The 22,831-nt window shown below is 34.1% G+C and overlaps 1 protein-coding gene across 1 annotated transcript in view; it reads left to right on the top strand.

Moving 5' to 3' along the window:
• DNAJC1 (DnaJ heat shock protein family (Hsp40) member C1) overlaps positions 1 to 22,831 on the top strand; it is a 218,669-nt gene that overhangs the window by 58,247 nt on the left and 137,591 nt on the right. The window contains exons 2-4 of the mRNA XM_007081343.3: positions 14,852 to 14,953; positions 15,441 to 15,487; positions 21,895 to 22,060. Of these exons, the coding sequence (XP_007081405.2) occupies positions 14,852 to 14,953; positions 15,441 to 15,487; positions 21,895 to 22,060 (315 nt within the window). The remainder of the gene's footprint in view (positions 1 to 14,851; positions 14,954 to 15,440; positions 15,488 to 21,894; positions 22,061 to 22,831) is intronic.

The following is a 22,831-nucleotide window of genomic DNA, read 5'->3' as shown; positions in this document are numbered from 1 at the left end:
CTATATTTCTCTTGTGGATCAAAATATAATAATAGCTTTTGTTTCACTACTTATCTTTCCCTCTTCACTCTTCCTTTTTTTTTTTTTTTAATTCTTGGTTGCTAATAGTTTGTCTCTTATGGCATATCTCTTCTGTTTCAAGAGCACTTACTAAATACATAAAGCAACCAATTGTAATAGATTTAACTATATATTGCATGATTTATTGCTTACCATTATGATTTTGGGGTTTTTTTTATTAAGGATATTTAAAAACATACACAGAAGCAGAATAATTTAATCTCCCATATGCCTTCTTTAAGATTTCAGCATTTGCCACATTATCCTTTTTTTTTCTTCTGAAGTATTTAAAAATGAATATCGACATTATGACATGTTATGCCTCTTTTAGATAAAGATATTTTGTTAAATAGTCATGATATAATCATCTAGCCAATAAAATTAATAATAATTCCTTAATAGCACCTAGTATATAGTTCTTAGTCACATATTCCCAGTTGTCTCAAAATGTCAATTTTCACCTTGGTTTTGTTTGAATCAGAGACCAAACAAGGTCCATACATTACATTTGATTGTTCTGTCTTTCACGTCTCTTTAATACTGAATTATCCCTTCCACTTTTTTTCACCTGCCATTGACTTGTTAAAAAGACTTCCTCTTCAACAGGAACTAGTTGCAAAATGTAGTCTACGATAACTAATCTGGTTACCAGAAGTGATAATTTTGTTTTGTGAATAGTTGATCTGGTCTTCCTGCCAAGTCAGTCCCCCAGTAATTAGATATCAGAAGCAGCTGTTTCTTGAGGCTGCAATCTTTTTTTTAACCTACATTTAGAGAATGCTTACTTTCTTAATCCTGTGGAGAGAGCAGAGGTGTGGCCAACTTAAATAAACATGTTATTAATCCAAATGTGTTTTGATACAAGTTAAAAATGAGAGGGCAGTATTCCTCTTTTACTGTACTAGGAATTATCTGATTTGTCAACAAATCATTTTTACTGACCTTGACTCCCAAAGGATTTTTATACAGGCTACCTAACCTATCATTGGTTCCTATGTAGAGTTTAATGCTAAGAAAAATCTATTAAAACTATCATGTTATATAAATTTCAGTAGATTTCTCTAAAAGCAATCGACTTTAACAAATTTATAGCAGAAGAACCCAAAGCTTCTCCCTGCTTCTTTTGTAAATTAGCCATAGAAGCCCAGACTTAAAATTTATCGTGAAGAAAACTTACTTTATTCTATGCTATTTATTTATTTTTGCCATGGAAATTATTATTTATCTTTATTTTTTATCAAATTTTTTAAATGTTTATTCATTTTTTGAGAAAGGGAAAGAGAGACAGAGATGAGTGGGGGATGGGCAGAGAAAGAAGGGGACACAGAATCCTAAGCAGGCTCCAGGCTCTGAGCTGTCAGCAAAGAGCCTGACGCAGGGCTTGAACCCATAAACTTTGAGATCGCGACCTGAGCTGAAGTCATGCATTTAACGACTGAGCCACCTGGGCGCCCTAATCATTATTTATTTTTAAAACATTTTCCTTTTTCAAGTTATTTTGAATTTTATATGCACCTGTTCTAAAATCCCATGGTCCTGAAGATGTGAATACATATCTTAGTATGTATAAGTTTCCTGCCATATTTTCCCAGTCCACTGACCAGAGATTTCTTCTCAGTGTCTCCATTATTTAGTTCTTTTCATGGTAATTGCATTTATGTCTAGGCGTGTGTGTGTGTGTGTGTGTGTGTGTGTGTGTGTTTGATGGCTTTTTGGGGGAAGAGGGTGGAGGGGGTGGACTCTGTTGACTAATAAATTTAAGTGCAAAGGCCAGAATAAAGAGGACAAAGTTCTTATTAAGACTTCATTTAGTGAGCTTTTAATCAGTAGTACCGAATGTGAAAATGACCAAGTCAGAAAGATTACATGGAATTACTAACTTTGAGACAGTTGATCTTCTGTAGTAACACTACACAAATTAAGATTTCTAGATGTCAACCAGAGTTTGAAGTCCCTCAGTTTTGTGCCTAAATACATAGTTTGGGTAACTGTGGTCTTTTCTCCTTGCTGAATCTGATAGCTAAATATATGTTCTTCTCTTGGATTTAATATCCTTGTGTTTTTTCAAGACAATAGAAAGTTTTATTAAGAAGAGTTTTCTTTGGTCAGATCTTGGATAAGGTCTTCTGATTTTTGTTTTGATTAACTACTCATGTGTTTTTCTACAGCCTAGCAGACCTAAAAATAGGTGGGTCTCACATTTGTGAGATGAGCGTAAATAGAATCAATTAAATTATGGGCAATCCACTGATACAAATCAGAGGTGAACAAACTACAGTCCAGCCCATGGCTGAAAGCCTGCCGCTACCTGTTTTTGAAAATAAAATTTTGTTTGGACACTGCCCCACACATTTGTTTTTGTATTCTCTGTGGCTGCTTCCTCCTACAATGGCAGAGCTGAATAGTTGGAACGAGACCCTTTGGCCTGCAAAGCCTCAGATATTTATTATCCAACCTTTACAGAAAAAGTTTGCCAATCTTCAATAGAAAGTAACATAAATCTCTCTTAGGTCACCTAGGCAGTGATTTCACAATGCTCTTTGTCAAACTTTTATGAGAATAGACGTTATGTTTTGTTCACCACTGTATCCTCAATGCTTGCACGTAGTAGGTATTCAATAAATGTCAAACAAATCAAAAAATAAGAAATCTCCAAATCCATTTTACTCTGCTCAGTTCCCTAGTTCTTGTGGTTTAAAGCACAAATCCAAAGTAACTTCCAGTCAGATTTGCCAAGTGTAAAAATGAAGGATAAATCGTGGCCTTCTAGCCTACGTGTTATAATAATAATTTTCACTTCCTTGGTACTGCTGCCACATACCATAATAAGCACGTCATTCATACGTATTATCATTTAAACATCCCAGCAATCTTTTTTACATTTTACAGCCGAAAAATCCTCCAAAACCACATAACTACTAAATGGCTTAGTTATGTTCACAACTGTCTTCATCATAAACATTGTAATGAATGCAAAGGGGCTAGTTCTGATAGGATCTAGAATAGAAGTAAAATTTCTGTGAGCTCTGTCCCAATCAAACAGCAAGCCTACCAGGTCTATACATAAATACATTAGGTGAGAACTTTTTCTTTTACATTAGTACATCTGTCTCTAGAATAATGGTTCACAGGGAGCAACACATACATTTTAAACATCTCTGAGTTGAGCTGTATCAGATCATTAGTAATCTTGTTTTTCCGATTCCCAGAGATAACTGCCTCCATTTTGACGCATATAGGATATCTTACATTAGAAGATGACAAAGGGACGCCTGGGTGGCTCTGTCGAGGAAGCGTCTGACTTCAGCTCATGGCTTGTGGATTTGGGCCCCACATCAGGCTCTGTGCTGACAGCTCAGAACCTGGAGCCTGCTTTGGATTCTGTGTGTGTTTCTCTCTCTCTGCGCCCCCCTCCCCCTGCTCACTCTCCGTCTCTCTCTCTCAAAAATAAATAAACATTAAAAAAATTAAAAAAAAAAAAAAAGAAGATAACCAAGGAGTGGCCATAGGATATGCAGAAAAGTCTTTAATTCTAGAAGAGGTACCATGGGAGGTGAGACCAAATTTCTGGCAAGAAATTTTTGCCACTTACTACCTGTGTAACATTGGGCAGATTACTCAGTCTCAGTTTGAGCCCCAGTTTCCTCATTGAAATAGAGATAGTAGTTATCACAAAGGGTTGCAAAGATGAAAGGAATTAGCATATATAAATATATATGTACATTAATATATATATCCTGTGTACATCCTATATACGTATATACATATATGTGCTAATTCCCTTTATATATGTGTATTTATATATGCCTATATATATATGCACATATATGTATACATATACATACATATAGTGGCTAGAATAATGCCTACTACATAGCATGCAATAAAGGTATTTCTGCATTGTCTTGGTTTTTTAAAAGCGAGATAAAATTCATGAAACATAAAATAACCATTTTAAAGTATACAATTCAGTGATTTACAGTATATTCACAGTGTTGTGCAGTCATGATTTAATTCCAGAACATTTTCATCACCCCAACAGAAACTCTGTGTACATTAAGGAGTCACTCCCCTGTTCCTCATTCTCCCCAGTCCCTGGGAACTACTGATTTGTTTTCTGTCTCGATGGATTTGTTCATAAAGTACAAATGTATAGTTAAAATGGATTCATATGACATATGGCTTTTGTGTCCAGCCCTTTTCACTTAGCATAGTGTTCTCAAGGTTTATTCATATTGTAGCATATATCAGTACCATATTCATTTTTGTGTCTGAATTATATTTATTGTATGTATAGACCTCTACTGCATCCATGCATAGGTTGGTGGACATTTGGGTTGTTTTCACTTTTTGGCTATTGTAAATAATGCTGCTGTGAACATTTGTGTACAAGTTTTTGTTTGAACACCTGTTTTCTTTCTTTTCAATAAATATCTAGGAGTGTAATTACTAGGTCATATGGTGCTTCTGTGTTTATTTATTCTATGTTTATTTATTATATATATTTTCAAGGAATCACCAAACAGTGATTTTGCCCAGTGGCTGCAAAATTTTAAATTTTGATGAAGTATAGTTCTCTCTTTTATCTTTTGTTTTCTGTCCCTTTGATGTCGTAGCTAAGAGTGCATTATAAAATCCAACGTCATGCAGATTTACCTCTATGTTTTCTTCTAAGAATCTTATCATTTTAGCTCTTACATTTAGGACTTTGATCCATTTCTAGCTAATTTGTGTTTGTAGTGTGAGGTAAGGGTCCAGCTTCAGTCTTTTGCATATGGATATCCAGTTGTCTCAGCATTGTTTGTGGAAAAGGCTATTCTCTTCCTATTAAATGATCTTGGCATCCTTGTTGAAAATCAGTTGACCATAAAAAGAAAGAAAGAAAGAAAGAAAGAAAGAAAGAAAGAAAGAAAGAAAGAAAGAAAGAAAGAAAACCAGTTAACCATAGATGACTAAGTTTATTTCTGAACTCTGAATTCTTTTATTGAGCTACATGTCTGATCTTGCTTCATGACCATACTCTCTTAATGACTGTAGATTTATAGGAAATTTTGAAATTAAGACTTGCAAGTCCTCCGATTTTGTTGTTTGTTTTCATGATGTTGTAGCTATTCTGGGTCTCTGGCATTTCCCTATGAATTTTAGGATAAGCGTGTACATTTTTCCAAAATTCCAGGTAGGATTTTCATAGGGATTGCATTGAATCTACTTGGGAAGATCAACTTGGGAAGTATTGCCATCTTAACAGTATTAAGTCTTCTCATCCATGAAATGGGATATCTCTCCATTTATTTAGATCTTTCATTTCTTTCAGCAATGTTTTATAATTCACATTGTACAAATGTTACACATTTGTTAAACTTATTCCTAAGTATTTTATTCTTTTTGTTGCTATTGTAAAAGATTTGTCTTAATTTCATTTTCAGATTTTCTTATTGCTAGTGTGTAGAAATACAACTGATTTTTATATGTTGATCTGGTGTCCTACTACTTGTTGGATTTATTAGCTCTGATACTTGTTCTGTGATGCTTTAGGATTTTCTTTTTTTTTTTTTTTAAGATTTTATTTTTAAGTAATCTCTGCACCCAATGTGAGGCTCAAACTCACAACCCCAAGATCAAGAGTCACATGCTCTTCTGACTGAGCCAACCAGGTGCCCCATGCTTTAGAATTTTTTCTTTCTTTCTTTCTTTTTCTTTCTTTCTTTCTTTCTTTCTTTCTTTCTTTCTTTCTTTCTTTCTTTCTTTTTCTTTTCTTTTCCTTTCCTTTCTTTTCTTTTCTTTTCTTTTCTTTTCTTTTCTTTTCTTTTCTTTTTGTCTTAAGTTATGTATTTATTTTTGAGAGAGAGAGACAGAGAGAGAGAGTGGGGAAGGAGCAGGGAGAGAGGGAAGAGTGAGAATCTCAGGCAGGCTCTGCACTGTCACCACAGAGCCTTATGTAGGGCTTGAATCACAAACCATGAGATCATGATCTGAGCTGAAGTCAGGAATTTAACCAGCTGAGCCACCCAGGCACCCCTTAGGATTTTCTATATATAAAATCATATCATTTGTGAATGGAGATGGTATTAATTCTTCCATACCAATTTGGATGCCTTTTGTTTGGTTTTCTTGAGTAGTTGCTCAGGCTAGGACATCCAGTACAAAAGTGGTGACAGCAGACATCTGTTTTATTACTAATCTTGGGGGGAAACTTTCAGACTTTCACCATTAAGTATGAAGTTAGCTGTAGGTTTTTCATATATGCCCTTTATCAACTTGAGAAAGTTCCCTTCTAGTCCTAGTTTATTTATTTTGTTATCAAATGGTATTATATTTTACCATATACTTTTCCCATCAATTGAGATAATGATGTGATTTTAGTCCCTCATTTTAATAATATGATATATAATGTTAATTTTTCATACATCGAATCCACCCTTGCATTCATGGGATAAATAGCATCTGGTCATGATATATAATTCTTTTTATATGCTGCTGAATTTGGATTACTAGAAATTTGTTGAGGAATTGTGTCAATATTCATAAGGGATATTGGTCTATAGTTTTCTTTTTTTGTAGTGTTTGTCTGGCTTTCAGTATCGGTGCCCCATAGAATGAGTTAGAAAGCATTCCTTCCACTTCTGTGTTTTGGAAGAGTTTGTAGAGGACTGGTGATTTCTTTAAATGTATATTAGAATTCACTGGTGAAGTCATCAGATTTTGCAGTTTGGGGCTTTGTTGGATGTTGAGGTTTCTTTTTTGGTTTTGGGTCTTTAAAACTAATCAATTTCTTTATTGTTATAAGTATATCCAGTTTTTCTGTTTCTTCACGAGTCAATTTGTGTGTTTCTAGGAATTTGTCTATTTTGTTTGAGTTTTCTAATTGCTTGGCAAACAATTATTTATGCATAGTATTTTCTTTTTAAAAAAATGTTTATTTTGAGGGGCGCCTGGGTGGCTCAGTCATTTGGGCATCCAACTTCAGCTCAGGTCATGATCTCATGGTTCATGAGTTTGAGCCTGCATAGGGCTCTGTGCTGACAGCTTAGAGCCTAGAACCTGCTTTGGATTTTGTGTCTCCCTCTCTTTCTTCCCCACCCCCTGCTCACGTTCTATCTCCTCTCAATAAATAAAAGCATTAAAATTCTTTTTTTAATTTTTAAAAATGTTTGAGAGAGAGAGAGAGAGAGAGAGAGAGAGAGAGAGAGAGAGAGACAGTGTGTGTGAGCAGGGAGAGAGAGAATCCTAAGGAGGCTTTGTGCTGTTGTCACAGAGGTGAGATCATGACCAGAGCTGAAACCCAGGATATTTAATGGACTGAGCCACCCAGGTGCCTCATGCATAGTATTTTCTTACAATTGTTTTTATTTCTGTAAGATTGGCAGTGATGTGTCCCCACTTTTAGTCCTGATTTTAATAACTTGAATCCCCTCTCTCATTCAAATATAGGTTTATCAATTTTGTTGACGTTTTCAGAGAACCAACATTTGGTTTTATGGAGTCTCTCTGTTGTTGTTCTGTTCTTTATTTCACTAATCTCTGCTCTAATCTTTATTATTTCCTTTCTTCTATTTGCTTTGGGTTTAGTTTATATTCTTTTTCTGTTTCCTTAAGGTGGAAGGTTAGGTTGAGATTTTTTTAATCATCGTTTATAGCTGTAAAATTCCTTCTGAGCACTGCTTTTACTGCAGCCTAAGTTTTGGTATGTTGCAGTTTTGTTTTCATTTATATCAAAGTGCTTTCTAATGTTTATAGTGATTCCTTTTTTTACTTTATACAAATTGAATACCATGATTTAAATTACTTCTTGCTTAATGCTTAGTCATATTAAGTTAGAAAAATACTTATAATTAACTATTAATGTTAATGAATTAAAACCTCCCAGAATGAGTAAATCCAAAAGGAAATGATATGATCTCGAAATTTAATGACTTTTCCTGTTTCATTCACAATCTAAACATCCCTGGAAAAAGATTCTCTAGAGTTTTTCAGTTTTGTTCTTCAAGAACACAGTTTTCTAGGGGCGCCTGGGTAGCTCAGTCGGTTGGGCATCCGACTTCGGCTCAGGTCATGATCTCGCAGTCCGTGAGTTCGAGCCCCTCGTCGGGCTCTGTGCTGACAGCTCGGAGCCTGGAGCCTGTTTCAGAATCTGTGTCTCCCTCTCGCTCTGACCTTCACCCATTCATGCTCTGTCCCTCTCTCTGTCTCAAAAATGAATAAACATTAAAAATTAAAAAAAAAAAAACACAGTTTTCTAGACTGTTTCTGTGTTCTTGTAACATGTACACAATTATCTTATAGAGAGATAACATAATGGCACTTGTCATTCATATATAAGTTGTTTTTGGAGGGTTTTTTTTTGACTCACTGGTTGTTCATGAGTGCGTTATTTCCACACATTTGTGAATTTTCCAAATTTCCTTCTGTCATTGATTTCCTTCTGTCATTGTGGTTAGAGAAGATACTTTGTATGGTTTCAGTATTTTAAAATTTATCTTGACTTACATTGTGGCCTAAAATCTGGCCTATTATGGAAATGTTTCATGTGTATTCTGCTATTGTTAGGTAGAATGTTCTGTGGATGTCTGGTAGGTAGGTCAACCAGTTGGTTTACTGTTGTTTAAGTCTTCTGTTTACTTGCTAATGTTCTGCCTTATTTCTCTGGACATTATTGAGAAACTGGGGTATTGAAGTTTCCAATATTACTGTACAAATGCTCCATTTCTCCCTTTAAATCTGTTAAGTAGTTGCTTTATATGTTTTGGGGCTCTGTTGTTAGGTGCATATACGTTTATAATTGTTATAGCGTCTTGATACATTCATCTTTTTTCATTATGTAATGTTCTTTTTTGTCTCTTGTAACCATTTTTGTCTTAGTGTCTGTTTTGCATGGTGTTACTATAGCCATCCCAGCTCTCTTTTGGTTACTCTTTGCACTTAGTATTATTTTCCACCCACACATTTTCACTTTGGTTCTAAAATGGTTTTCTTATAGGCCCCATATAGTTGGAGCATGGTTGTTTTTAATCCATTTTGCAAGTTTCTGCCTTTTAATTGGAGAGCTTAATCCATTTACATTTAAAGTAATTACTGATAAGGAAGGACTTACTTTTGCCACTTTGCTGTTTGTTTTCTATATGCTTTTTATCTTCTCTTTTCCTAAGTTCCTCCTTTTCTGCCTTTTTTTATGTTAGATTTTTTTTTTCTAGTGTACCTTTTGATCCAGTTTTTATTTTACTGTTGATCTCTTTGTGTTTGCCTTGGGGATTACAGTTAACATTTATTTATAGCAATGTAGTTTGAATTAATACCTATTTAGTTTAAATCATATAAAAACTTTGGCTCCTACAAAGCCTATTCCTATTTCTTTATGTAGTTATTGTCACTGATTACATCTTTATACATGTATGCCTATAGACATAGATTTATATCATTGTCTTATTTTACATAGATTTATAATTATTGCTTTAGCTGTTGTCCTTTAAGTTGTATAGAAAAAAATCGAAATACTAACCAAAAATACACAGATGTTGACTTCTATATTTATCTATATGTTATCTTTACCAGTGTTTATCTCTTCATATAGATTTGAGTTACTGTCTAGTATTTTTTTTTTCCTTTCAGCCTAAAGAGCTCCCTGTGGTATTTCTTCCTTAGCAAATCTATTAGTAATAAATTCTCGGTTTTTATGTAATTGGAATATTCATTTCTCTTTCATTTTTGAGGGATAGGTTTGCTGGACTTAGAATTCTTGGATAAAAATTTTTCTTAGCACTTCAAATATGTCATTCTACTACTTTCTGGCCTCCATGGTTTCTTATGAGAAATTAGCTGTTAATAATGTGAGGATTCTCTCCCTTGGACTTTGTCTTTTAACAACTTGATTTTTATGTTTCTAAGTGTGGCTCTCTGAGTTATACTACTTAGGATTGTTGTAGTTCTTGGATGCATATGTTTATGTCTTTCATCAAATTTTGGCTGTTTTCAGGCATTTTTTCTTCAAATATTTTTTTTCCCATACGTTTCTCTCTTCTTCCTATTGGACTCTCTTCTTCCTATTGGACTTCCTATTGGACTTCTTCCTATTGGACTCTCTTCTTCCTATTGGACTTCTTCCTATTGGACTCTCTTCTTCCTATTGGACTTCTTCCTATTGGACTCTCTTCTTCCTATTGGACTTCTTCCTGTTGGACTCTTCCTATTGGACTTCCTATTGGAACTCTTTATGTGTTCATTTTTCTTCATTCTTCTTTCTGCTCCTCATATTGGGTAATCTCAATTTGACCTATCTTCAAGTTCATAGATTCTTTCTGCTCAGCTCTGCTTTTGAGCCCCCCTAGTGAATTTTTATTTTCAGTTATTATATTTTTCAAGTCTGCAATTTCTATTTGGCTCCTTTTCAAAATTTCTGTCTCTTTGTTGAAATTCTCAATGTGGTGAGACATTACTTTACTTCTTTGTATGTGTTTGAGGATATTTAAAATAATTGACTTAGGGGTGCCTGGGTGGCTCAGTCAGTTAAGTGTTGACTTCGGCTCAGGTCATGATCTCACAGTTCATGAGTTCAAGCCCTGCGTTGGGCTTGAACAGCTGTCTGTACTGACAGCTCACAGCCTGGAGCCTGCTTCGATTCTGTGTCTCCCTCTCTTTCTACCTCTCGCCTGCTCACACTCTGTCTCTCTCTCTCAAAAATAAATAAACATTAAAAATTTTTTTTTAAAAAATAGTTGACTTAAAGTCTTTGTCTAGTAAGTTCAATGTCTGGGCTTCCTCAAGGATAATTTGTATTAATTTCTTTTATCACCATACTTTTTTGTTTTCTTTGCATGCTTTATGATTTTTAATGAATACTAGACATATAATCAGATTCTCTTACCCCACTAGGGTTTTTGTTTGTTTTTCTGTTTTTTGCTGCTTGTGGTTGTTGTTTGCCTAGTGACTTTTTTTAACTAATTTTGTGACATGTATATGTTATGTGTAGCCACTGACATCTCTGTTTGATTTGCTTAGTGGTCAGCTAATGATCCAGCAGATTTCCTTAAAGGCCCGAAGCCAAATATGCGGGGCGGGACTTAGACTTTGCTAGGGGTAGCTTCTGTGTGTATGTTGGGGCATGCCTTCAGCATTCAGCTAGGTTTACAACTCTCGCAGCCTTCACTTTCTGCTTGTGTCCAGGCTAAAGATCAGTCAGAAGTGAGAATTTAGAGCCTTTGCAGGTCTGAGTATGTACTCCACCTTGGGCATGCACATGGTCTTCTGGTTTCCAAGGAGTATGTGGGAGCTTTTCAAAGCCCATATTCTCCAAAGCATCTCATCAGTCTTTCCTCCAAAGCTTTTTGATGTGTCTTTGTATGGCCCAACTGCTATTCCTTGCCCCCTTTGGCACTGGCTAATAAATTTGCCATTATGTTTTTAACAAGTATCTTAGGTAATTAATTGCCTCTTTGCCTTGGAAGAGTTCTGAGTTTGGTAAAATAAAGGTAAGCCCTTTACACAATCCATCAGGGAACCAACAAGCAGACCAAAACAAACAACCATGGTTCTTTAAGAACCACTTTGCTTCCTTCAGCCCTTGGGAACCCACACCAAGAACTCAGATTGGTGTCTTCAAGACGCTGAGAATCAGCTGCCTTTTTCTTGTTTAAGTAGTTTGCATAGTTGAGATTGGGTCGATTCTGACCGTTTTTGCCAGATTATTTGCTGTTTCTGTGCAGGGACAGGCCCTTGCAGTTCCCTACTCTGTCATTTTTGCTGATGTCCCATAGCATTGTTTCAATTTTGACAAACATATCACTTCCATAGTTTTATTTTAAGAATGTTCATATGTACCTTCTTTACAGAGGTCATCCAAACATTAAGGTAATTCATGTTCAAGTTGCCAAGGAACCATATCATATTTAGAAGGAAAAGAATTCTGCTAATTGACCTCTGTAGATCTACTGATGTCAACAGTGTTAAAGATAGCCAGTTCACCCACAGCCCTATCAAAAACTTTTCTCTGCAAGCCAGAGAGATAAAAGGCTAATCTACTGAGTATAAGAGGTGAATGTTCTAACATTCAGGTCTCTAGTAGAAATACTATGTAAAATGTTAGAAAAATTAACACATATCAGGGTCTTTACCTTTAAAATTGCAGTTGAGGACCACCTGGGTGGCTCAGTTGGTTGAGCGTCGGACATTAGCTCAGGTCATGATCTCTCATTCTGTGGATTCAAGGCCCGCATTGGGCTCTGTGCTGACAGCTCAGAGCTTGGAGCCTGCTTTGGATACTTTGTCTCCCTCTCTGTCTGCCCCTCCCCTACTTGTGCTGCATGTGTCTGTCTGTCCCCCCACCCCACCCCCCGCCCTCTTTCAGAAATAAAAATAAACATAAAAAAATGTTTTTAAATAAAATAAAATTGCAGTTGAACATTCACATTGTAGTTATGGGGATGTTTTCCACATGGTTTATCAGATCAGTATGAATCTAACAGTTGTTCTCACTGCCTTCCCAAAGCTGTAGCCTCTTACAAAGTGACTCAACCCAAATCTACTAACTGAATCTAAAGAGCTAATATAGGGATCTCTGATTCTGATGCGGCAATTTTTTAGGTTTGAATTCTGTTTTCATCTATTTACCAGCAGTATCAGTTTGAGCAAGTTACTTAACCTCTCTCATCAGTAAAATTAGCCTAACAACAAGTATACTTACCCTGTAGCTTTGTTTTGAGGATGAAATAAGTTAAGATTCATTAAATAATTTACTGAAATTAAATACATCCATAAGCTAGTTTGAGGTGAAGCTTATCTAGAGCATGTCTTTTAGACAGGGAAATCCTCAAATTTTTCAGTTCTATGCACGCAGGGTGGAGCTAATTGGTGAAATAACCATACTGGACAGATTCTCAAGAGGAAAAAGTCAGACAATATTTGTGGGTAGCCTGAGATACTCATTCCTTAGCCAGGAGAGAACTGTCTATATCTACAGCTGGGTGCAAAACAAAAACATGAGGTTAGGGAACGGCATCCTAATGTGTAATGATTTGGGGGACCAGGAGGATGGGCCATGATAGTGGGAGATAAAGCTAAAAAGATTGGAAAAGACAGATGATGAAGGCACTTGGGAGTTACTGAAGGGTTTGAAATAGGAGAGCCATCTGGCTACATTTATATTTAGGGCACATATTGTGGCAGGAAAATGGAGAATTAAAATCAGCATGGTAAGACTAGAAGGAGGAAAATGCCTTAGGTGACTATTAGTTATTTTTATTTTTAAATATGGCAGAGGTGTTTCATAATGAGCATGAATTAATTTTGTAACACAAGAAAATACATGTTTTATTTTGTAAGAAATCTACTTTTGGAGTTGTTCTATGATATAGTCCCAATTTAATAAAATCCAAAATTAAAGTCCCAACTAGAGAACAGTCACTGAAAGACATTTGTCCTCTTTGCTCAACAAAATCTCCATCACAGATTTTCAGTAAATGATCATCCTCTTCTATTGCATGTTACCTATTAAGTATAAGGAACACATCATTCTGTTTAGCAAACTAGAATGAAATTTTAACTGTATGACTAGCAAAACTTACTCTGCTAACTTTATATCTTCGCAGTCTTCTATAAGTCACAAGAATATTCACACCTAAGCTAAAATTGTTAACTAGAGTGACACCCAGGAGCAGTAAGCCCCAGAAAATTGATAGTGAAAATAGTGGTTCATAAAGAAAAGCTTTACAAATTCTCACTTTGCCTCTCTCCAGCTCTGTTTCTTTAACAGCTATTTAGTCCCAGGTACACAGATTTTTTTGTGTGTTTTGTTTTGGATTTTGAGTCATTTGGACTTTTTTAGGACAGTAGTTTTAAGAATTGGACAAATTTTCAACTATAGAACAAAATAAATTTAATAAACAACTCTATTATCATTTTGTACTACTATGAATATGCTAGTTAATAGAATCATTTTGACCTAGGTGGAGATCAAGTTTTAAACCCAATTTGACATTGTGTTCATTGTTATTGTCATATATTTTATGCTGGCTATGTGAAATCATGTTTTCCGAGTTTATCTGTACACACAGGATTACATAAAATGTAATTTTAACATCTGCTGAATCCTGCATACCCTTACTGAACTATTGTGACCTTTTAAATATGTCTAAATTGTATATAAATAGTGGGCAAATTTATTTTTGCAAACTAGACTGGAAACTGGACCCCACTGAAAACACCCAGGAAACACTAAAAAAATGTTAAGTATAATATACACAACTACATTTAATTATAGTTATTTTGGATAAATGCAAATGTAACTGCTTTCAAAGAGGCATACTTTTGACATGTGAAATTGAGATTCCATAGGTTGTGGCTCGATGGTAAATTCAATATAAATAACAATGAAGAAACCACATATGGTAAGCCTGGGATTCAGAAATTGGCTTTAAGATTCTCAAATAAATAAAGACCTTCTTTGAAGGCACATGGATGTATTAATTTTTAATTTGTTTCTTTTTGATCTCTTAATTACTGAAAAAGATTTATTGGTTAATTTTAGGAAGGCAAGTGTTTGAAAAGTTTTGCCAAATACTGTCTTCTTTAAATGACTGTATGGTAATGAAAAGTTAAGAGGAGAGCCAAATTAGATTGAATAATTGTTCAGTCATGTGGGTCAGGCCAGTTGCATAGCCTGGTTGTTAGACTGATTGCTCAAATTACATTGCCTGGGGTCCTGCACTTGGTTGGCTGTCTTCTCAGATCTTAACAAGGTTCTGGGAATTTCTTTTTCTGACAACGTTTGCTTTGTGTTTTTCCCCTCCCCCACCACTTCCAGGGTGCTTCATCTGCAGACATTAGAAAAGCATATCGTAAGCTTTCACTGACTTTGCATCCAGACAAGAATAAAGATGAAAATGCAGAAACTCAGTTTAGACAAGTAAGTGAAGTGTGCTATTAATATATTTTGTAACAGATTTATAAATAAATGTTCTCTAGTGGAAATAGTAACTTATATGTAGAACATTTCTATTTGAAAATGAGGTTGTAGTTTAGGAATATAATACCATGTTTATTCATTTTTTTACAAAATACCACCAATATTTTTTTATATTAGAACTCTAAATTCTTGGAGGATCATAATTGTCATAATTTTCTTGTCTAAATTATAGCTTTTGTTTTTAAAAAGCACATTTTAATAATTACTTTTGGATCTTTCACAAAGATTTATTTTGGTATCAAGCATATTTTAACCTCTGAAGATCCTACTAAAAACATAAAATGTTACATATAATTAAAATTGTGGCTGTTCATTGTATATATGAGCACCCAGGGTTTTCTCCTTGTGCATTATAATGTGTTCACCTTCCTAAGTGATTTCTTATAGTTGAGAGTATTTTTGTTTTAAAGTGATGCTTTTATTTTAGTTGGTGGCCATTTATGAAGTTTTGAAGGATGATGAACGAAGGCAGAGGTGAGTGTTCATTTCTGCTTTTGAATTAAGATGTTGTAGTTTGATGTCTCAGTTTATAAAGGAAAGAATTGTCTCACTAAACATTATAAGTTAGTGTTTTATTTTTGTTTCTTCCTATGTTTAGAGCAGAGTTTATTTATATTCAGAATATTCACTAGGTTGATTCCGTACTCATAGACTTCAGGATCGTGAGTCGTAACATTAGCAAGTCGTGGCTCCGTTAGATATGATTTTTAACGTGAGTGTCTATGCTTTGGGAAATACAAATACCACTCGACTTCAAACAAATGCCCAGTCATTTTTGATATATCAGTAATAACTCCTATCTATGCTTGGTGGTCTTTTTATTTTTCTTATTCCTTGAATGTTTTGGAATTAGGTTGTCAGTGATATTCGCATTATCACAAATTCTTGATATTTCCTCACTCTCAAAATAAACCCTGATATTTGTGAGAGAACAGACATGTATAAGTCTGTAGAAAATAGGTGTGGAAGAAAAACGTTTGCTTCTTTTTCCTATTTCTTTTGCCTTTTTCCCTTCTCTTACTCTGCTCCGGCGATTCTGCATTTAGGGTTAAGCTTCGTAGTGGAGGCAGCGCCCTCACTTCGAGACTTCTCTGTGCCCTGTTCGGAAGAGGAAGAGTAGTAATATATTTATGCAGTGGTTTATAGTGCCAGTGACAGGAGGAGATTGCAGAGAGGCCTCTTTCCTCTGCTCCTTCAGAATGTGTGGAATGTATAGACACTATTGCATTGGGCTTCAGAGTTTCTTAAGTCAGACCCACAGTAAGAAGTGTATTTGGCAGAAAAAAAAAAAAAAAAAGCATATTTGGCATCATGCCTCAGAACACACATACACGTTCACATACCGGAAGCAAAAATTCCACAAAATACTTACAGTATATGAAACAGACTGATATGTTCTATTCTAGGCTAGTCTAGACTAGCCATTTCTTCAAAAAAAAATTCTTCAAGTGTATTATCTGGAATTATTCTGTGTCCTAAAACATTAGCTACTACTCTTGGTTCTCATCTTAACTCTTTAATTTGAATACCTCAGTTTGTCAGATTGCAAAGCAAGAACTCAGGATATTCTCTGTAAGTGTTCTTTGCTTTATAACAAGGGCTGGCATTGGTCCAGATACCATAGCAGACATTCCTCTGGTTTGAGATAATCCATAGTGTTGAAAGAGTCCTAGAAGTGTGTTGAAAGAAGTGTTGGTCATTCTGTGCATATTTTCTAGTTGGTTTCTCTCACTGAGCCCCTAGTTTTATTTCACACATCAAGAATGTGTCTGTAAAGATAGCTTTATTTAGTCTCCCTACATCTTTGGCATTAGATTTTGTCTTTTTGTTTGTTGTTATCTTAAAGGTCAGTAAACTTTGTAACAATTTCTTTCTGTTGGTGAAAAATCATTTATATCTTTACAGAACAAATCACTTCTTATGTATAAAATGTTTCTTCATTAATGTATACTCCTCTAACATTTTCTTTTTAGGATTTCTTCTCTTTGCAATTTTTTTTCAATGTTAGTTGAAAAAATGGATCTGACAGTTACACAAACAGCTGTAGTATTTATACCCCCTGAGGCACAAGTAACTCTTTGGTAACTGGTTTTCCTTGAGGCAAAAGTCTTAACTAATCAAGCTGAGAATCACTTCTCTAAAGCTTGTGCCTGAGGCCAGGTGACCTATGTGTATTTAAACGTATATGAGAAATGCACCTCTACAGACAATTACCTGATGTTTCTAATTCCTTTAGGAAAAAAACCCCAGTAGTCATTTTTATCTTCCAAAAGAAGATTGCCTTATACTGGTATTAAAAAATACTCTTTGGTATCACAATTATTTATTATAAATATTCATTAAATAAGTACTTTTAAATGTGTAACCTCCCCGGAATTTGCAATTTGGAAAGTTGTCATATGTGTTTCCCTATTTATTCCCCTTACAGGTAATTGTGCTTTCACCTAAATCAAGTGCGTGCTTTAAATTTTGGTAGGAAAGAGAATAGCAATGGAAGTAGATAAAATAAACTGGATAACCTTTTTCTTTTTTTCTTTTTAAGTAAAAGACAGATTTTATTTTTAAACAGCCTTATTTGGGTATAATTTGCATACCATAGAAGTCACAGATTTTAAGTGTACAAGATAATGATTTTTATTTAGTAAATTTACACAGTTGTGCAAATCACCACAATCCAGCTTTAGAACATTTCCATCACCTCAAAACATTCCCTCAAGCCCGTTTGCAGGCAGTCACCACTCTGATCCCAGATCCAAGTGATCACTGATCTCCTTTCAGTGTTTGTAAATTTGACATTTCTGGGCCTTTCGTGTTAATGAAATCAAGTAATGTGTACGCTTTTGCGTCTGGCTTCTATCATAATCTTTTTGAGGTACATCCATATTGTAGCATATACCAGTAGCTCATTCTTTTTCGTTGCTGAATAATATTCCATGTCATATACCACTTTTGTCTATCCGTTCACCAACTGATAGACATTTAGGTTGTTCCCACTTTTCAGCTGTGATGAACAATGCTACTATGAATATTCACATACAAATCTTTGTGTGAACAATTTTTTTTTTTTATTCCTCTTGAATAGATTCCTGGGAGTGAGATTCTGAATAAACTTTCAAGCCTTTTTTTTTCCTCCCCAAAACATAGACTACATTATGAAAATAACAAGTCTGCCTGGTTAGTGGAAGGAAGCTTAGCATAGCTGCCTTTTCTAAACTCCAGAGGTAACTTGGTTATTTTGGGGAATAGCAGCTCAGCTATATTCTGACATAAATTTCTATACAAGTATCCTGAGTGTTAGAGGAAATGAAGTCCTGAGTAGATACCAATCATTACATATAAACACTAGATTATGCTTTGTAATATCAGTATATTACTTTTGTTTAAGATATATTCTAAATTTGTAACCAGCGGTATTTTGCTAACCCAGTTGTACAACTTTAAATTTGTTTTAGTTTTTTCGGTCTGTTTTACAGTACTATATTTGTAAAAGTTGAATGTATTTTTTTAGCTTACTAAATAAAATCATGTTTTATTTCAAATTCAGTGAAAAGTATAGTTATCTCAGCCTTAATATGATAAACATTTACAAATCCATTACATCGTTATTCTAAATTTGATTGCAGGTGTGTTTGAAGAAAAGTAAACAATAACTTGAGAATAAGAAATCTTAGTACCTTCTCTAATTAGGAGATATAAGATACCTATTATATGCAATACATGAAGTGCTGTGTACCACAAGTTTTGGCATATATATATACATTTTATAAAGGAGAGGATGATTGATTAATTTAGATGTGTTTCTTGTTTATGATCTTTGTGTAATTAATTTTTATTCAAAGGTTCAAAATGGGACCTAAGTGCATGTGGTTATTAGTGTTTTAAACTAAAAACTCACTTTGTATGATGGGAAATTTACAGTTTAGGCAAATGCTAGAATTATTTAAGTACTTGTTTTCAAAATAGGTATGTTTTCTATTTTAGTTTCATAGTTGCTATTTTATATTTCAAAATATGCAAATATTTTATATTTATATAAATTTTTTTCCATTGGTAATTTAAACCTTTTTAGATTTATTTGCTTTCTGATGTTTGTATTAGGCTAAATAATATTTGAGAAATTGAGGTTATAGAGTGAAACTCACTAATGGTTATGTAACCGTTATTTTATATTTATCATGTACATTTTAAGAAAATCAAAGTAAACATATTTTAGGCCATATGTTGAATGTGGAACTGATTAATCAGTATTTTAACTTCCAAGATAATGGCCTTAATAATTCCATACCATTTTTTGCATTAGTGATATTTTCATCACACAGATTTACTTTTGTTTTCTCTTATAACATATTCATACATGTGCGCATTCTTAATCTGGTTTTAACAAATTATTGAGAGTGGTTTGCATGAACTGAATTACAGAACATTTTAACAGTGTTATGTGTTAAATACAGAAACAGCATAACATAGTGATGCCTTAAATTTTATGTGTTGTCAACACATTTTTTCTTAAATGACTATGAATATAGTCCCTGTGTATTGTACAAAATATCTCTATTTTTCGGTGTTTCAGGAAAGTGGTGATTTATCTTTTAACAGCGTATATTCTAAAAAAGTGAACTATAATAGAAGCTATCTTCCCTTAAAATGGCCAGTCGTGTGAGCCATAATGTTCATTGATAGTAAAATCAATAGAGCATTGATTCTAAGCTTAATCCTTGGAGACTGTTGTTTAGAGTGGCAGACATAGCTTAGTAAATATCTGGTTCTGTTTAATGTGTTCAGTGCATGCGGTTTTGCTGTCTTGAATTTGGCTGTACACTAAATACAACTTGTATGTGAGGGTAGAAAAGAGTTAGCTATTACTAGATACATAGCACTTCAACAATGATGGTGATAAAATGTGTGATATGAGATTCATAGCTATGAGTTTAGTTATGTTTTCTTACAATACAGTGTAGATTTAAAACAAATTCAATACTTAGTAATGCTCTTAGGGAATGGTCGCCACTTCCTTAGATGTTCTTTATCAATAACCACTTTCTACATGAAGTTATTTCATGGGAGAGATTAGCTGAAAACAGTGGTTTCTATATTCACCTCCTTTTCCCTGAACAAATCTGAAGTAGAATGTAGATTTGGAATACATGCAGGATTTAACATTCATTGGCCTTCATTCAAACGTTGTAATCTTGAAACCTTTTTGCCAATCCATTTCTAATTTAAAATGAGTCCATTTTTACAAAGATGGATTTAAACAAACTTCTGAGGACAGGAATGATAGCTTTTGATTCAATCATGTTATTATATCTTGATGTTAGTGTTCAAGAACTGCTATAAATATTTAAAAAGAATAGTTAACATCAGATTTTGTCTGGTCTAGCCACTACACAACCATATTTTAATTTGTACACTCTTGTATACTACACAGTTTGCCTTTTAAGAGGTTAGTACTGATGACTTTTGCTTTGAACATTAGTTATTCTGATCTGCCATTATTATTAATAATCTCAGTTGATCTAAATGTCAGATTTTCCAGTCTTGCTAATAAAATATATTTTGAATTTGTAACCAATATTTTCCTACTGAAAAAAGAAGGTGCCTATAATAAATCCTCTGCTTTATTTTTTTTTTTCCAGCATATCTCCAAGGTATCAATTTAATAACTATCAAAGTAGCTACTGCAGTTGTTGCATTTAAATTGATTTACATGTCAAGACTGGCAGTTTAGCAGCTGCGCTATTATTCCTAGATCGGTCAATTTACTTGAGAAAAACCTACTACTGAGTTCTACTGACCTGCCTGACAATATAGGCCCTATTTCTATTCCTGTAATTAGGCCTGCGACTAACTCAGAATATTTTTAATTAAAATATTTTGGTCAATGTGTTGCACCAAATTAGGCCTTTCAGTGAAGATTTAATTCCAGAAATAGTGTGATTAGAATTTTTAATGAGTTGTGTTCAATTAAGATTAACAGGTTGTGTGTTTTGAACATACAGTGTTTGTGTGTGACCATTTTGAGTTTTACAATCATAAATGTTACTCCTGATTTTTAACCTTAAAAATATTTGTCTTAATAATGGTCTGACAGGTAAATTGAAATTCAGTTAAAATTTTATTCTAAAGAAAGCTGATTTAAAATGCATTACTAGGAGAGCTTTTATCCGTTATGTTCTGTCCCTCTAGCAAAGCCAAAAATGAGGAAATTGCCACTTAAATGTTTACAAATAAACAGTTTTACTGAGAAATCTAACATAAACACTGGTTGTTTCCCATCTCTTTCTACTATGGAAACTTGTTATTCTTTAAAGGAATTTGAGCAATACAAAATTAAAAGATGCTTGTCTTACAGGCTTTTAATCACGAAGGAGCTTTGATGAAATATTATATATGAATTTTTCAACCTTGAACTACATAGTGCAGGGTTGGAAATAATAGCACTGGCTAGAAGATTTATCCTGAATTTGGCTCAATTAATATATAATTCATGGTAACAAATAGAGCTCTTATCTTGATTTTTATTCCATTGAGATCGTTCCCTTTGTTGCTGGCTTCTATGGTGGGGTCTTTACTGCAGACTGATAGAGAGGTAGACTATATGGCTCCTTTAGTTTAGATGTCATTCCAGAAGTCACATCACTGTTAAATACAAGGTCCGGTATCCACAGTGTATGACTGTGTATCTTTTTGAAGATTGTGATTGTACTACACACAGAGGTTTGAATTTATAGGCCATTGTAATGCTGCTAATCTACACAAATGTTATATATTTTGGAGAAATTCTTTTTCTCTTGCCTCTTTTTAAATATGGGTATGAATAGTTTTTTTTTTTGTTTTTATTTTAAACTCCCCATGAAAAACTATTATATTTGCCACTGTAGGTATGATGATATTCTGATCAATGGACTTCCAGATTGGCGACAGCCTGTATTCTACTACAGGCGGGTGAGAAAAATGAGCAATGCTGAGCTGGCATTACTTTTGTTCATTATTCTCACAGTGGGTCATTACGCTGTGGTTTGGTCAATCTACCTGGAAAAACAACTGGTAAGTATTGGTAATAAATCAAATGATCTAGCCTCCTTAATTTTATCTGGAATTTCAGACATTTTAAAAATTTCGATTTTTCTATATGTACTCCTTATCCTAATAGTTTTGTACTCCATAGCTGGTGTTCAATGTGCTTCTAAGTCAAGAAGTACCTGTGACATAAAAGAAGGGTTGTTTTTTTTCTTTTTTAATAAAAAAATGTGGCATTTGAATTTGTCATAGAATTTTGTGAAGGTCCAAATATCTAGCTGAAAATTAGCAGGGAGAGCCATGTTTTCTTAATTGTCACCTTCCAAACAAATATTTTTTATGTAAAAATGATTTTAGAAATTTTTGTGTCATAGCCTTTTATGTAAAGAATTTTACTTTAAAAGGTTTTAACTAAATATAAGACTTGAAATGAGTATAATTTTATAATTTCAGAGATCAGTTGGTTAAAAAATTACACTTCTTTTAACATACCATTACATAGTTTATTCTGCTCAGATTTTTTTTATGTGCTAAAGATAATCAAACACATTTATCAGTATTCATAAATTAGCATCTGTTTACTCATTCTTTTTGAAGTGACATTATTAAAGTTGGATGAATGAGAAAAAGTAAGTTGAATGCTTTCTCTTCTTAGAAAACTTTGATTGCTATGGAGATGCACATGACTGACAGTGCTGAACTTCATGTGTGTTTAAGGACTGGATGCCATGGCAACAGTTATTGTTAAAGATTGATGATTTTACTTAATCATGTTGGACCCTACATACATTTGCATAA

This window comes from Panthera tigris, chromosome B4 (genome assembly GCF_018350195.1).
Source record: "Panthera tigris isolate Pti1 chromosome B4, P.tigris_Pti1_mat1.1, whole genome shotgun sequence".
NCBI lineage: Eukaryota > Metazoa > Chordata > Mammalia > Carnivora > Felidae > Panthera > Panthera tigris.
Note: the sequence above shows the minus strand (reverse complement) of the source record. Positions and strands in the feature narration are given on the sequence as shown.